Source organism: Fundulus heteroclitus, chromosome 8 (genome assembly GCF_011125445.2).
Source record: "Fundulus heteroclitus isolate FHET01 chromosome 8, MU-UCD_Fhet_4.1, whole genome shotgun sequence".
Classification (NCBI taxonomy): Eukaryota; Metazoa; Chordata; class Actinopteri; order Cyprinodontiformes; family Fundulidae; genus Fundulus; species Fundulus heteroclitus.
Window position 1 is genome coordinate 31,907,385 of NC_046368.1, and position 15,310 is coordinate 31,922,694.

Below are 15,310 nucleotides of genomic sequence, written 5' to 3' on the forward strand. Positions count from 1 at the left end.
TGGCGCCACTGGGTGGGAAACGGACACATTCAAACTAACAAAAGAAGTGGTTGAATATGGTGACAGACTAGGACCCAAGCTGCGAGAAGAATGTAGATAAGGTGCAGCAGCTAAAGGACATTTAGCTGTACCCCAGAGTGCATGCATCATCTGGACCATCTGCTGATTAAATGCATGAGAGGTTTAAAGTTGGGTACCTGGGTCTTGTTTGATTATGCTGCATGATTTATTATAAAACTAAAGAGTAAATGAAGATTAAAGTGTTTTTCTTTCATATTCAACATCTTTTTATTCCACAAATCATTGCAAAACCAAACGGTCATCCCGTCAGGCCGTCTCTCCGCTCACATCTCTCTCGGCGTGACAGATTTCCACGTGTCTACAGCGTTGGCGGCTCTTCGTCTTCGTCTGAGCTTTAAAGCCAAAACAGAAATTGATAGATTTCGTCGTTTTTAGCTGGACATTTAACTGGTGAGATCCGACAACAAAAAAAGTTAAATAAGCAGCATGCCGCTGAAAGAAAGAAAAAAAAAAAAGACGTTATCTCTGTGACATCCTCCGCTTTGGTTCCGCTGATAGGAGCGCATACCGGCTGTGTTCAGTCTCCTGAAACTTTGGTTGAGAATTTAGCAGGAAACCTGACCGGCCTGTTGAACGTATGTTGGGCAATGTGAGGGAGCTGGGTAACGACAAATGAAATCAGAAAACAAAGAAATAGGCACGGCGGGGCTCAGTGACCAAACAAAGACGCGCGTTCATTCTCCCATGATGCCAGACTGGTGTCTGACATCCGGACGGGCTTCTCCTTCCGCCCGTCTCGGCCAGCGATCATAAATGTGTGGCGGTCCGACAGTCCCAGGAAAATGTTGGCTGCCCTGCGACGCGTCCTGTAGATGAACGGGAGTGGCTTGGTATTTGGCTGAGTCTCAGAACTGCACGGCGCTGGGCGGGATGTCAAACATGGACGGGTCAAACTGCTGCCCCTTGAACGGTGAGCCTTCTGCGTCCCAGCCCTTCTTCAGCATCTCATGCACTTTCTAAAACAAACACACACACACACAAAAAAAAACACTGCACGTTATCCTAAAATTCCCATTTCCTTTACACAACACATAAACACAACAAATAAAAACCCAGATTGTTGCAGAGTTTTCCACAAAATTCCACCATAGGCGCCTGGGTTGGGCCAGACAGTATGAGCCAGCAGAACCTTTTGAGGTAGGGCTGGACGATAATTCAATAACAATAAATATCGATCATTAAATGTATATCGATGATAGAAAAAAAGGGTGAATAAAAAGTTCAATAGAATAACAGTTTTCCTTCCTTATGCATTCTAGTCATGTAGGTTAATATAAACAGTCCTTACATCCTCCCAACCAATCATAAACGCAGACCAAGGCACCAAGCCCCGCCCCCTTCAAAGAGCACAGAGAGCAGGTGTTTTTTTCTTTTTAGTAAAAAGTTGGTTGAATAATTGGTTGAGTTTGAATTCAGTGTTTGTGAATTCTGCATCTAAAAATAGGTCACTAAGCAACTGTATAAAATGGCCAGGGCTGCACAAAATATATGTTTTGAATTTGTTGATAATTATCAATATGGATCAATATGATTTATATTTAATTGATATGCTTCTTTCTATATTGTCCAGCCCTAATTTGAAGTCGACTTTTTGTTGTAGAAAGGCACCATCACCTGGTTCAGAGTGAACATTGGTGCAGCACGGGCCGCAGGGCGCGGTGTAGGTTAGCTTCCAGTCAAAGCTTTACATGCACTCATCATCAGCATGAATGTCATTTTAATTTGGGGGCTTTTAATGAAATATTCACGCAGTTCTTTGTAGTGGGCGGAATGATTCCCAATCAATTTTAAAATACCACCTGGGTGTGCAAGTATTATTGTGATAAAAGTGATGCTAAAAGACTATTTACAGCATCTTGCAGTCTTCTGTAAGTTTTTTTTTTTTTTCAATTTACTGATATGCATTACTGCTCTCAAGGAAAATTACAATACTGGTGGTTCTGAGACACCACTTTCTGGAATTTATTGTCACGATAAAGCCATATTATTATCTCGATAAGAAATTTTTCACGATAACGATAAACAATATGATAAATGCCCACCCCTATGTGCAAGTCATAATTGGCTGTGGACTGTCCCAAATCAAAAGCTCCTTTAGATTTAAAGAAACAGAACCAAAACGAGTTGCTCTTAGCCACACCTCAGCACAAGTGGAAAAAAGGGGACTGTGGGGCTATACTGACGATGCATTCAGACCACAGCATCGCCCTTCCACTTTATATAGACCACACCTGAATGATTTTAGTGTAAAAAGGAAGAACAGAAAAACATGACATGTCCCCTTTAAAGGGCAACTCACCCCCAAATCGACTTTTTGTGCTAATAACCTGTGTACATGGATGTGGAACAGTGTTGTCTACATGTCCTGATCATTATATTTGACAAATTACTGTTGGAATCCTGCTTTTGTGCCTAAATCTGCATGTGGGGCGCCCTCCTCATGTTGAACTAGTGTACTGCATTTGAATTTTCCATCAGTATTGGTATTGGCTCAAAACATACTGACATCACCCAAAAAACTGACTCTGTACTGACTCTGACGCTCTGTACTTAGCGCTACTTATTTTATGTACTTTTGTGTGTTTATGAAGTAATAAATCAGGGGTTAAAGCAAAAATAATCCATTTGACTGATCATGTTTTCTAGTCAGCCCATATATTCCCAGGGCCGTAGACGTTATGCCACATTACGTAGCACACTTTGTTATTGCACAAAGTCAACTTTAACCAAATCTGGCAGTGTTAAAATATTCATTGACAATTGCTGATGGCGATCTTAAGGCGCTTATAAATAAAATGTAATATTACAATAAAAGGTGAACACAGACAAACTACTCTACTGAAATACTGAAAACAGGGAAGTGATTTAAAACTAATTTGGCCTTAAATGTGTTCGAATTAAAAAGATTTGAGCTGTTTTATTATTTTATCATACAGATCACTATAAATTCTGTGTAGGTTTTGACCGTATCATCAGTTTACTTTCAAACAAGATTGTCCTGATTCCTTAAAAGGGGCAACATGGGTGTCCATTGACTACATCATCCTCTCCCTCACCATCTCGTGGCTCTGCGGCTTCCCCTGCTGCTTCTGGTGGTAGTCGAAGGTGAGCCTGTCCAGAACGGCGTGCTCCTCCTCGTCCACCGTCGCCATGGAGCGCTCGCGGTTGATCTGGTTGATGTCGATCTCCTTTTCGCCTTTCAGCACCGCGTTCCACCACACCTCGGAGGTCTTGTTGAGAGACAGCTGCGGGTCGAGCACATGGAGGTGCCGCGTCAGCGCATGCGGCCGACTAATCCACAGCTGTGAGAGCACGTGCGGGGACTTACGAGCACGCACTGCCCGGGTTCCAAGCTCCACAGGGAGTCCTCGGTGTTTATCTTGTGGGTGAACTCTCCCTCCATCAGCACCTTCTCCTCCGCTCCGTCTCTCACGCTCACCCGCAGGCCGCCGCTCTGCAGGCCGACACTGACCTGGGGACGGCAGCGGCTGCAGTCAGCGCGGCGGCGGGGGGATGGGGGGATGGGGGGGAAACCTCCGGCCAAGCCAGGAGGTCCAATGTGCCGTGCTCACCTGTCTGCCCTTCACCACCGTCTTAGGCACGAAGACGCGCACCTCCACGTCTGTGTAGTCCTGGGACCAGCTGTAGTTTTCCCTCACCGCGCCGTTGTAGCTGTCAGGGTCGGCCTGGAACTCGTTCTGAGGTCTGAAACGCAGATTCACACAAGCCAAGATCGTTTAGACCAGGGGTGTCAAACATACGGCCCGCGGGCCGGATCCGGCCCGCCGAACAATTTAGTCCGGCCCTGTGGCTAAATGCATTGTCATTATTAAAAAAAAAAAATTTATTTTTTTTTCCCCCAGTGTCCTGTCTGGCAATGTGGCAATAAGAATTGTTGTCTTAATGCCAAAAAGAGCTCATCAGATTTGACTTTCACAAGTGGAGCAGTATGGCTTTTGCCATAGTGCTCCGCTTGATTTATGAATGTGCATAGTTTTATTATGATTCATGCGGGGAATATCTCAAATGATATGGACACTACAATGGGAAAGTAGGAGAGGAAAGGAAGAACAAGAAGAAAAAAGAAAAGGTAAGAAGAGGAGATAAAGGAGAGAATGATAAAACAATTATTGAAAAAAAACATGTACTTTGTTTAATTGAAAATAATCTGCAGTTCCTATATTGTCCACGAGGGGCGCTGTGTTTTAATTAGCAGATTAAGCTTCAGGTGTGGAAAAATTCAAATCATTTCTTAATTTTTATCTGTTTGTTGTATTTTGTCATGCAGGACAGTGTTTTTAAGTTCCAAAAAATGTGAATAAATGTTTTTCAACATTGTACAATCACTGTGATCAGTTCTTATGCATAATGCACTTAAGTAAATGTTTAACTGAGTAAAAGTATTGTTGAAATTGCACATACTTTTCTTAAAAACGCTGAGGTTATTCATAATATATTGTGTAAAAGTGAAATTAACTTAATATAAAAATCAACAACAAGTCCACATTTATTAGTTCTATTTAATCTTGCAATGAGTTTACTCTTGTGGCCCTCTTGAGATCAGATTAAGCTGAATGCGGCCCCTAAACCAAAATGAGTTTGACACCCCTGGTTTAGACGGCGCCATGAGGCCAAATGGTTAGTACGCCAACGATTGGCCCGTCACCTCACGTGGCTTGGTTTTAACCACGTCACCTTTTTTGAGCTGAAACTGAACGATTACAGCACATGTAGACGCAGCGATGTGACAGGAACACACGGGCAGATGTTACTGATCACTGAGCAAACACTCTGACGGCTCAGGTGGACACCTGGGAGTCCCAGTCAGACTGGATCTTGTCCAGCTGCCACAGAGGACGTTTCTAGCTGTTGTAGCGCGTTGCTGCCACTTGAGGGCAGTGTGAGGCAATGAGAAGGAACTTCAGGGGCTTCAGCTTTCCCATGGAAAAGGAAGGAGCTGCACTTTGGCTTTTACGTTCCTTTTAGGGCTCATTCGGGTATGCCTTGAATAGAAATGCAGACTACAAAAGATACTCATGGCTAATCTGATGTCGTGTCTGGGACACGTCAATTATGGCCCGGTCAGATGAGTCTGCTCTTCGTCACCAGCCGTATTTGCCCTTGCTCCTATTAAGTTAAATCGTTTTCTAGAGTCAAGCTGAAAACCTGGAAGACGCTTGGAAACATCACAGCCACTAAAAATATACAGTTGAAATGTATTCTTAAGTTGAAATGAAGTAGCCCCTCTTAACTTTATTTCTATTTTTAGGCTTTAAAATGGGGGCACAAAAGCCGGTCCAATGACCATGCTGGTAGTGTTCTGGATTGGCCAGCAAACTCCCCTGAGCTGAACCCCATTGAGATTCCTCCTAGATGAGAGACACCAGACCCAACAAGGCAGATGACCTGAAGGCAGCTAACAAAGCAAGCTGGGCTTCCAGAACACCTACGCAGAGCCACAGACAGATCGCCTACACACCACGCTGCACTTATACAGCGTGGTGTGGAGGTGCAAATGGAGCACAGTTTTAAAACTAGATTTTTACTTATTGATCTTATACAATATTTTAATTTGATCATCTGTGAGCCATAATCTTCAAATACTCATGGAATCCAGTGAGATGTACCTATACACTTGAGAAGCAGTGCTTGCAGTTGTGACCTACTGAGAAAGTTTCCATCACTTTTAGGAACTCCAGCCCAACTGCTGCAGAAATGCAACGGAGATCCCGTGTGTTAACTGGCACACTGGTGTGGGTCAGGGGTCTGCAACCTTTACCGTCTAAAGAGACATTTTGCCTACAGTCCAGTTAAATTAAACTCGTTAAGAGGCGCTAATGTTGCCTGGCCTTTTGAAAAAAGACAAGTTATCATTTTTCATAAAGATCTACTGTAGGAAATATGCTGTCTATTTTGAGGTTTAAAAAAAAGAGGATGGGCGGGATATTTGTGGATAATGATATAAAAAAAAACATAATGAAAAAATATTGATTTAAAATTAAATATTGCTGCCACTTTTACCATCATTCTGTTCTGACAATTAAAAGCAATTATTCGGAGAAAAAAAATTATTATCATTTTTACATTACCATAATAAAAGTAGAATTTGTAGCCAAAGTTATTAAGAGCCACTGTGGAAGGTCCAAAGAGCCACAGGTTGCAGGGCCCTGGTGTGAGTACTCACCTGTCTGCTGATGCTGCACGGTTGTCTGCTGCTGCTTGACCTGCCGCAGCCTCTGGTCCCCTGCTGCTGCCGCTGCCGCTGCCACCGCCTTCAGAGCTCACAGAAGCGTCTGGGGCTGCAGGAGTGGAGGCTCGGCCTGTATCTGAGGACGCACTGTCCTTCTGCGAGGGCTCTGCACCGCCTTCCTCTGGCGTGGCCTCGCAGGGCTCAGAGGCCACCTCCAGCTCCTGGGCTGCAGGAGGAGCGCGCACACTCTCCTGTCTCTTCTGCCGCTCGCTCAGCGCCCTCTCCCTGTCCTGCTCGGCCAGCTTCTCGAACAGCCTAAATGTCTGAAGAGAGAACGAGGGTCCGTCAGAGCACAGGACCAGGGGGTAGGGGAAGTGGTGGGGCTGCTGTGCGTTACGGTTGGTGGAGGCAACAGTCCTGGGAGTCGCCGATAAAAGGATTAGCAACGAGAGACAGATTATAATGCCTTAGAAAAGGTTTCATCATCTACCACTTTTTTCACCTGTTGTTGCATTACAGCCACAGCCATCACATTTTATTAGCCCTTTAAGATAAGATAAGATAGTCTTTATTGATCTCACAATGGAGAAATTCACTCGTCACATCGGCTCATACAAGAAGGTGCAGAGTAGGGAAGGTGCATTCAGTTATATCCAGTGAGTCTTCATATATACAATGGATCAAAAAGAATACCAAAAAAATAAAAATACAAAAAAGGAAATAGGAATGTAAATGTCTCATTTACATTCTTAGTGGTCTATATATATATATATATATATATATATATATATATAATATATACATATATTTAGGCCATAGATCGACACTAAGCAGTGAATGATTGTGAAATGGAAGGGAGACGATGCTTGGCTTTCAGAATGTTTTACAAAGGGTGATGTGAAAAGCGTGGAAAATGTACCGTATGTATCCAGTCCCCCTGGCTCGGGTACTTCTGGATAAAATAAGAAGTCCTCTGACCATTAAATAGAGTCCATTATTATAAACTTTAATCTCAGCGTAGCGTGTGACAGCAAATCCACTAAGACATGTCCGTCCTAAACTGACAAGTCGGCCGAGCAAGCAAGAGGCTCACAGTGACTCTGGAGGAGCTGCAGAGAACCACAGCTCGGGTAGGAGACGCTGTTAATAGAACTATTAGTTGTCCACCCCACAAACGTGTCCTTCATGTGAAGAGCCACCCAAAAGAATCCATTGTGGATATAAAGCCATAAGGAGTGCTTCTGGCTTTATAAGCGTGTAGGGAAAGCAGCAAACGTCTGGTGAGATGAGACCAACAGTGAAGCCTTGGGCCCAAATTCAAGGTGCCACGCGTGGCAGAGAACCAACAGTGGACATGTTCCTGAACGCACCACTCCCACAGTGAAACAGGGAAGCTGGTCAGAGTGGGAGGATGCTGTGACCTGAACACAGAGCAATCCTGGAGGAACATCTGTTAGAGGCTGGAGACGCTCAACCTCACCCTGAGGAACAAGCCAACGTTCCAGATCACATCTGCTCAGAGACGAGTCCTGCTCAACATCTGTGCGTCCTACTCAACATCTGTGAGTACTACTCAACATCTGTGAGTACTACTCAACATCTGTGCATCCTACTCAACATCTGTGCGTCCTACTCAACATCTGTGAGTACTACTCAACATCTGTGCATCCTACTCAACATCTGTGAGTCCTGCTCAACACCTGTGCATCCTGCTCAACATCTGTGAGTACTACTCAACATCTGTGCATCCTACTCAACATCTGTGAGTCCTGCTCAACATCTGAGTCCTACTTAACATCTGTGAGTCCTGCTCAACATCTGTGAGTCCTGCTCAACATCTGTGAGTCCTACTTAACATCTGTGAGTCCTGCTCAACATCTGTGAGTCCTGCTCAACATCTGTGAGTCCTACTCAACATCTGTGAGTCCTACTTAACATCTGTGCGTCCTACTTAACATCTGTGAGTCCTGCTCAACATCTGTGCGTCCTACTCAACATCTGTGAGTACTACTCAACATCTGTGCATCCTACTCAACACCTGTGAGTCCTGCTCAACATCTGAGTCCTACTTAACATCTGTGAGTCCTGCTCAACATCTGTGAGTCCTGCTCAACATCTGTGAGTCCTGCTCAACATCTGTGAGTCCTACTCAACATCTGTGAGTCCTACTTAACATCTGTGCGTCCTACTTAACATCTGTGAGTCCTACTTAACATCTGTGCATCCTGCTCAACATCTGAGTCCTGCTCAACATCTGTGAATCCTACTCAACATCTGTGCGTCCTACTCAACATCTGTGAGTCCTACTCAACATCTGTGAGTCCTACTCAACATCTGTGCGTCCTACTCAACATCTATGAGTCCTACTTAACATCTGTGAGTCCTACTCAACATCTGTGAGTCCTACTCAACATCTGTGAGTCCTACTTAACATCTGTGCGTCCTGCTCAACATCTGTGAGTCCTGCTCAACATCTGTGCGTCCTACTTAACATCTGTGTGTCCTACTTAACATCTGTGCATCCTACTTAACATCTGTGCATCCTACTTAACATCTGTGCGTCCTACTCAACATCTGTGAGTCCTACTCAACATCTGTGCGTCCTACTCAACATCTGTGAATCCTACTCAACATCTGTGCGTCCTACTCAACATCTGTGAGTCCTACTCAACATCTGTGCGTCCTACTCAACATCTGTGAATCCTACTCAACATCTGTGCGTCCTACTCAACATCTGTGAGTCCGACTTAACATCTGTGAGTCCTACTCAACATCTGTGCATCATACTTAACATCTGTGCATCCTACTTAACATCTGTGAGTCCTAATCAACATCTGTGAGTCCTACTTAACATCTGTGCGCCACTTTCTATGATGGCGCAATATCCCCAAAACACATCCAGGTCGATCATTATAAAACAACAAAACCTTGTTTTTAACACTATAACTGACTCAGACGAGCTGCTATGAATAAAAAAAGTGGATGTAAATATATAGATCTAACTCGTTAACTTTAATGTAAGGTTGGTTTCTTACTAACTTGCAAAGAATATTTGGATTTTTAAATTCCAGTAGGTGTGTATTGAATATTTGCGGCTGCTCTGAAGCCATGTAGCTTCAAAGACACCCCCAGGTTAACCTCCACCAGCCCCGCTGCCTGTTGCCCTGGCGGCCCACCGGCTAACGGGTTGACAAGCTTCACCTTGAGCACCATCTTCTCCGCCACTCCCGGGGGGAAGCCCATCCTGTCGTCGGGGCCAGACAGCAGCCGGTAAAAGTCCGTCTTTCGGTACAGAAAGCCAAAGTAGACCTGCAGGAAGTCCTGGATGTTCCCGACGTGCTGCAGGATCCCCAACAGCGCGTTGTCGTACATCTCCGTCATCTCCAGCGGCGACGCCATCCCACCTGTCGGTGATTCCGCCTGTCAACCAACCGGAGGAGGATTCACACCGACAGCCAGAGCCCGGCGGGACGCAGAACTTCGACCACAAGTGGGGCGAGTTGAGCTTTCTTTGCCGATGTTTTTGCTCTTTCGAGAACAATGCCGCTGCTTCCGGTTTGGGGGTTTCAAAATAAAGGTCTGGTGTTCTCCACGGGCTTCTGAGTGCAGAATGTTGGCAAAGAGTCTGAGTTGTCTGGGTGTGATGATCAATCCAAAAAAAAAAAAGAAAAGAAAAAGTTTAACAATAAAACAACCGGACCTGGGCTTCAACGTCTGAACAGAAGTGAAATTGTTTTTTTTTTGTTTGTTTTTGTTTTTGTTTGTTTGTTTGTTTGTTTGTTTTAGCTTTTTTTTGGATGCAGAGAAATCCTGCGGGTGGGCCAGGGTTCCATATACTTCAAATGACAGGAATGTAGATCTACTCGTATTACATCTACAATACACTTGGTGTATTGAAGTATTTTGTTTCTTTTTATCGCAACATTTTATAAAACTATATATTAACAACAGTCTAGCACAATATGAAGCCCTTAATATTAAACACAAATGAAGTCGTATGCTACATTAGGTTTTATACACTTTCAGGAGTTTATTAATAAAATTCATCAACAATTTTTCATAGTTACCAATGCAGTGAAGCTGTTGTGCTATGTAGTCCCTCATCTGAGTTCTGGGTCCGCTCCCAGTGGGATATGTTCTATGTGACAGCTGAGCGTACAGTAACTAATAAGCATTACATGGATGTAATGCCGGTGGGATAAACCAGCTGAGACACTTTTTGCTTTATATACAACTAGACAATAACTAAAGGCATCAAATACATAATCATTACACAGTGTTTATTTTGCACATATACTAAAATTTTATCAATCAATTAGTAGTTAATTATTTCCATTGGCTGACTGACTCATAATGGTGCATTTTTGACTGATCTGTACTGTAGCCTATTCTACATGGGCACAGTTGAGGTACATTTTTAGATACTCTAAAGCAGTCTACCTATAGCTTGTAAATGTAGCATGAAGTTTAATAAAATGTAAAAAAAAAAAAAAAAAAAAAAAAAAAAAAAAACCAACAACAACAACTGATAAACTTATAAAATTAAGTAGGCCCATATTGATTGTTTATTCTGTGGAGTCCAAATGCAGTTGATGAGAAGGATCTTCCATAGACATGTCAGTTAAATTGTCTTAAGGCACATATTACAGTTTAGGATCATCTAAGTTGCAGTCTCTGGGGTAAAACAAGCTATTTGCTGGTGAAACGAAAATCTTGCCTCAGAAAAATACTCTTGCTAATATCTTTGGAGTGGAGGGACGCACATCGGTGAAATGTCTGGCACACATCATTTTATTTTCCAGGATGTGAAAGGAGAGTGTTATGGTGGGAAAAAAAGCATAAATATGTAGGTCAAATTGTAATAACAAAATTCCTATTTCATTAAAACGTCATTTTAATTTAAATGAATTCACTTTTAACTTTTTATCAAAAGCATTTTTGTGTGTGTGTGTGTGTGTGTGTGTGTGTGTGTGTGTGTGTGTGTGTGTGTGTGAAAAAGTTTACAAAATTCTTCAGGATTTTATTTGCCTTATTTTGAAAAGAAATCTCACTTCCTGTTTGTACGTCTCCTCTTCGGTCCGATGGGAACCAGTGGTCGCCTGCAAGTTCCAGCTCCAGGTTGACCCTAAACGTTTCTGGAGGAAAGAACATTAACTGATTTGTTTCACGAGGTATTTTATTATTATTTCATTATTATATCACTCTATCCCTTTCCCAGGAGTGGTGAAATCATTTATTTCGATTTAATTATAGGTCCGTTTACATCCGAATCTACGGAAACATGGCGGCGTCCTTGAGCTTCTCAGGGAGCGCCAGGCTGCTGGTAAGAAAATGATGAAAACATCTAAATACTTGGACTATTTAAACGTTATATCTCCTGCTAGTTACTTTTTAGTCTATTTTTGTGTACTCATGTAGTCTCTGTGCTACTACAGAGATGATGCTACGACGGATACTTGGTTGTTTAATAACTTTATTGCTAAAGATGTCTTGGTTTTGAAAACATCGTTTCCACACCTTAAAATACATATATTTGACGTTGCACTTAATTGAAATAAAAACGATAGAAATACTTTCAATTTTCTGGGCAAAGCCTTTAAAAAGCAGTTGGTTTTTATTTTAACTGCGCATCTAAACTAAGTCCATGATTATATTATATTATATTTTATTATATTATATTATATTATATTATATTATATTATATTATATTATATTATATTATGCTGACCAGGCTCTAGCTGGAGTTAAGAGAGGGTGGAACACTAGTTGCCTGCTATAATTAAAAGGCTTCATTCTGAAACTTCTTACACCCCCTGTTATCTGCAGTGCATATTGGATGAAATTTAGGCTGTAGGATTAAATCTAACTCATCCGAGGGGTAATCTCTACATGTGGATGGATGTGAACTGTCCCTTTTAAATCCATAAATCTCTAGAGCATGTACATTTTCGAAATAAATGTAACAACAACCATTTTATTGCCATGACCTGTAGCAATCACAGTACCATGCTGGAATTTACTGAGCTCCTGTGAATGATCCATTCTTTCACAAACGTTTGTAGAAGCAGTCTGCACGCCTGGGTGCTGGATTCTATACACCTGTGGGCATGAAAACAATCAGAACATCTGATCTTGTATTATTTGGATGAGTGAGCAATTCATTTATTTGTAATATAGTGCATACGTGGTCCAGACTGCATTGAGGACTTGCAAGTCTCACTAATGATGTTTCTTTTAGATACTGGAGGTTTGGCTTTATTGTTCAGTTATACAGTGGATTTGATGAGCGTCTCAAAGCCCTTCTGTTTTGGGAAGATGCAAATGTGTTACTCTTCCTTAGTTAGGATGGTAATTCTGCCCTCATCCTGAACCTTGGGTGTGTTTTTATCATCTCCTCCCTTCTTTCCAGGCAGCGTTGGGCCGGTCTTGTGTGCTGTACAGCTCCTTTGAAAGCAGAGGCCTCCATGTAACTTCAGTGTGCTTCAAGGTAAAGACTGTCATCCATGTATTCTGTTGCTTTAGGCTTCTTTACCTTGTTGAAAAATGTCATAGCCTGTTGTTTTTTTTTTTTTTAGCTTGACACTATTTTCTGTGGTCATAATAAAATGCCAGTTACATGCTGTAGTGAAAGTTCTGTTAGGTTGTGTTGACAAGAATTCCTTTCCATCCTTGTGTTGTTTTCCTCACCTGTTGGGAATAAGGTGTACTCCCTAAAGGAGGTGGTGCTGACATAGTCTTAAAGCATTCTGCTGTCTGCTGTCTCGCTCTTTGCAGAACCGAGCCGCTCGGATCCGGATCGGCAAAGGAGACCAACCGCTGACCTACGAGCAAGCGCATCATCCTCATCAAATCGCCCACCGCAAAGGATGGCTGTCTCAACATGCCAGTGAGCAGAACAGAATGGGCCAACGCTCGATTTTAGCATAAATCCACAGACTAAAAATACTTAAATGCAAACCGGAAAAATATTTTTGCCCGCAATATATTCCTGAAATTGCACCTGGGCAATTTGCCTCTTAACTAGTTCATAGCCCTTTCACACTCTCACGTGGCCTTTAGCTCTCTTCCTATGTGCTAAAAGTCTTTATCCGCATGCTATTTACGCGTTTCCAGGGTTTATGGAAACGAATAGCTACTATAACATTAGCAACTCTTATATCCATCCATCCATCCATCCATCCATCCTCTATACCCACTTTTCCATGCAGGGTTGCAGGAAGGCTGGTTCCCCTCTTCAGCAAATCTATTTTAATTCAATACTGTATTATTTTCTGTCTTACATCTTTTTCACTTCTAGTCCCTCTGAGCCAGTTGACTCTTGTGAAATATGACTGATTAGAACCCTGATCAAACCTAAACAGCTGTAAGTGACCTACCGCAGATAATTCTTGTTTATTGGCATTAGAGGAGACACGATACTAACATTTCAACCTCGATACCGATAGTAGGAAAAATACCCATTTTCGATATCATGGCACCATTTTTTTGGAGGCTTATGTCTGATTAAGAGCAAAAAATATGATGACAGACTTAACACTAACTTCTTTAATTAGGGCAGAACCAATAACTAGGGGACGATTGAGCCCTCGCTTAGAGAAATACATCATTTAAGTGTCACTTATCTGTTTGGCAAAACAGTAGACCAGATATCACTTAGTATTAGGGTTAATATCCTTTATTTCATGCAATCCTTATCATTATAATTGCTTGTAATGTGCAGCTATGTGCTTCCGTTTGCCCATCGATTTGCTGATATTACAATTGAATGTTATACTGGGGGATGAGTAAAGAATTATTCTAAACTAAAATATATAGTTTCAAAACCAACAAGTATCTGGTGCATACCGAACAAATTCAGCAGCAACCCTGTACAGTTTCTGTCTTTCTGGTCAATTTGCTGAATATTTTCTGCAGAATATTGTTTAACTGGAACCATACGCCTAATTTATTTACAGTAGATTAAGTGGATTAAGGGGAACTTCTTTCAGTTGTTGCTTACTTGTTTTATGGAAAAGGGTTCAGTTTAATTCCCCTTAAAGTCAGGTTGAAAATGACTGAAAGTACCAACGCATAAAGTGGTGAAGGGATCAATCACCAGCCCATGAAATATTTTATTGTTTTATTGTTTTCAATTCTCATTTCAAAAAGACTCTGCCTTCTACAGGCAGCTAGCAGAAAGTTCTGAGATGATGTGAAATATGTTGTCAGATTAAAGGATCTCTTAAAACATCAGAATGGTTGTAATACTAATTTTGGTAGTTCCATAACATACTACATACACCATAACTAAATTAGTACAAGGGGTCAATAATCGCAATACAAAAATAAAAAAAAAAAAAATCAATCGTTGCTAAACAAGCAAAAAATTTGGAGCTTTTTCTGATATTTGCAGAATAATTTAAAATAATCTGTTTTATATAGTTGCACACTGTAATTTGTTGCAAAAGCAAAAATCAACCATCAGTATAAAGTTTTATTAAAAGCTTGTGAAGAGATCCTTCTACCTGTAGCCTAGTGTGACATTTTTTCTTGCTGAACTCGTATGTTTCAGTTTCACTCTCCTCTCCTCTTACTCTGACAGGTAACCTCAAAGGAGAGGGAGGGGCGGCCGAGAGAACTATGGAGGACGTCTTCATCCGGAAGTTCATGTTCGGCACCTTCCACGGCTGCCTGGCCGACGAGGTTGTGATCAAACGGCGTGGAAACGCGCTCATCGTGTGCGCTCTGATGCTACAGAAGATGCCGCCGCAGAAGTTTTATTTTTTGATCGGATATTCAGAGTCGCTGCTTTCCCACTTCTATAAATGCCCCGTAAAGCTAGAAATTCAGACTCTGCAGTCTAAAGCTGTGTACAAGTATATCTGACAGAACTACAATGTTTGTTTTTTATGTTTGAGTTCAAAGCTATCTTGAATAAAAATGACCATGACAGAGTAAAGCAAGCTTTGGACATACCAAAAATGCTACTGAAAAGGCTCTTAAGATATATCTTGGTATGCCTTTCATCTCTTTAATGGTGGCGAAGCACTGAGCCCATGA

At 42.0% G+C, this 15,310-nt stretch overlaps 2 protein-coding genes across 2 annotated transcripts; one reads left to right on the top strand and one right to left on the bottom strand.

Moving 5' to 3' along the window:
• Positions 1-914: 914 nt before the first annotated feature.
• nudcd3 (NudC domain containing 3) lies at positions 915-9,855 on the bottom strand. Its single transcript, XM_036140622.1, has 6 exons — positions 9,473-9,855; positions 6,266-6,594; positions 3,654-3,786; positions 3,410-3,553; positions 3,138-3,326; positions 915-1,037 (listed from the first exon to the last, which is right to left on the bottom strand). Exons 1-6 carry the CDS (start codon positions 9,668-9,670, stop codon positions 927-929), a joined length of 1,104 nt encoding a protein of 367 aa, XP_035996515.1. The 5' UTR covers positions 9,671-9,855; the 3' UTR covers positions 915-926.
• Positions 9,856-11,315: 1,460 nt separating this feature from the next.
• Positions 11,316-15,209, top strand: mrps24 (mitochondrial ribosomal protein S24). Its single transcript, XM_036140624.1, has 5 exons — positions 11,316-11,442; positions 11,525-11,594; positions 12,681-12,758; positions 13,046-13,157; positions 14,853-15,209. The coding sequence occupies exons 2-5, from the start codon at positions 11,553-11,555 to the stop codon at positions 15,134-15,136; spliced, it is 516 nt and encodes a 171-aa protein (XP_035996517.1). The 5' UTR covers positions 11,316-11,442; positions 11,525-11,552; the 3' UTR covers positions 15,137-15,209.
• The last annotated feature ends 101 nt before the right edge of the window (positions 15,210-15,310 follow it).

Coding starts and splice junctions, on each gene's coding strand:
- nudcd3 (XM_036140622.1), bottom strand. CDS start 9,670: ATGGCGTCGCCGCTGGAGATGACGGAGATGTACGACAACGCGCTGTTG. Junction 3,787..6,265: donor CGTGCAGCATCAGCAGACAG/GTGAGTACTCAC, acceptor TCTGCGTTTCAG/ACCTCAGAACGAGTTCCAGG. Junction 3,327..3,409: donor AACCCGGGCAGTGCGTGCTC/GTAAGTCCCCGC, acceptor CTCGACCCGCAG/CTGTCTCTCAACAAGACCTC.
- mrps24 (XM_036140624.1), top strand. CDS start 11,553: ATGGCGGCGTCCTTGAGCTTCTCAGGGAGCGCCAGGCTGCTG. Junction 11,595..12,680: donor CAGGGAGCGCCAGGCTGCTG/GTAAGAAAATGA, acceptor CCTTCTTTCCAG/GCAGCGTTGGGCCGGTCTTG. Junction 12,759..13,045: donor TAACTTCAGTGTGCTTCAAG/GTAAAGACTGTC, acceptor CGCTCTTTGCAG/AACCGAGCCGCTCGGATCCG.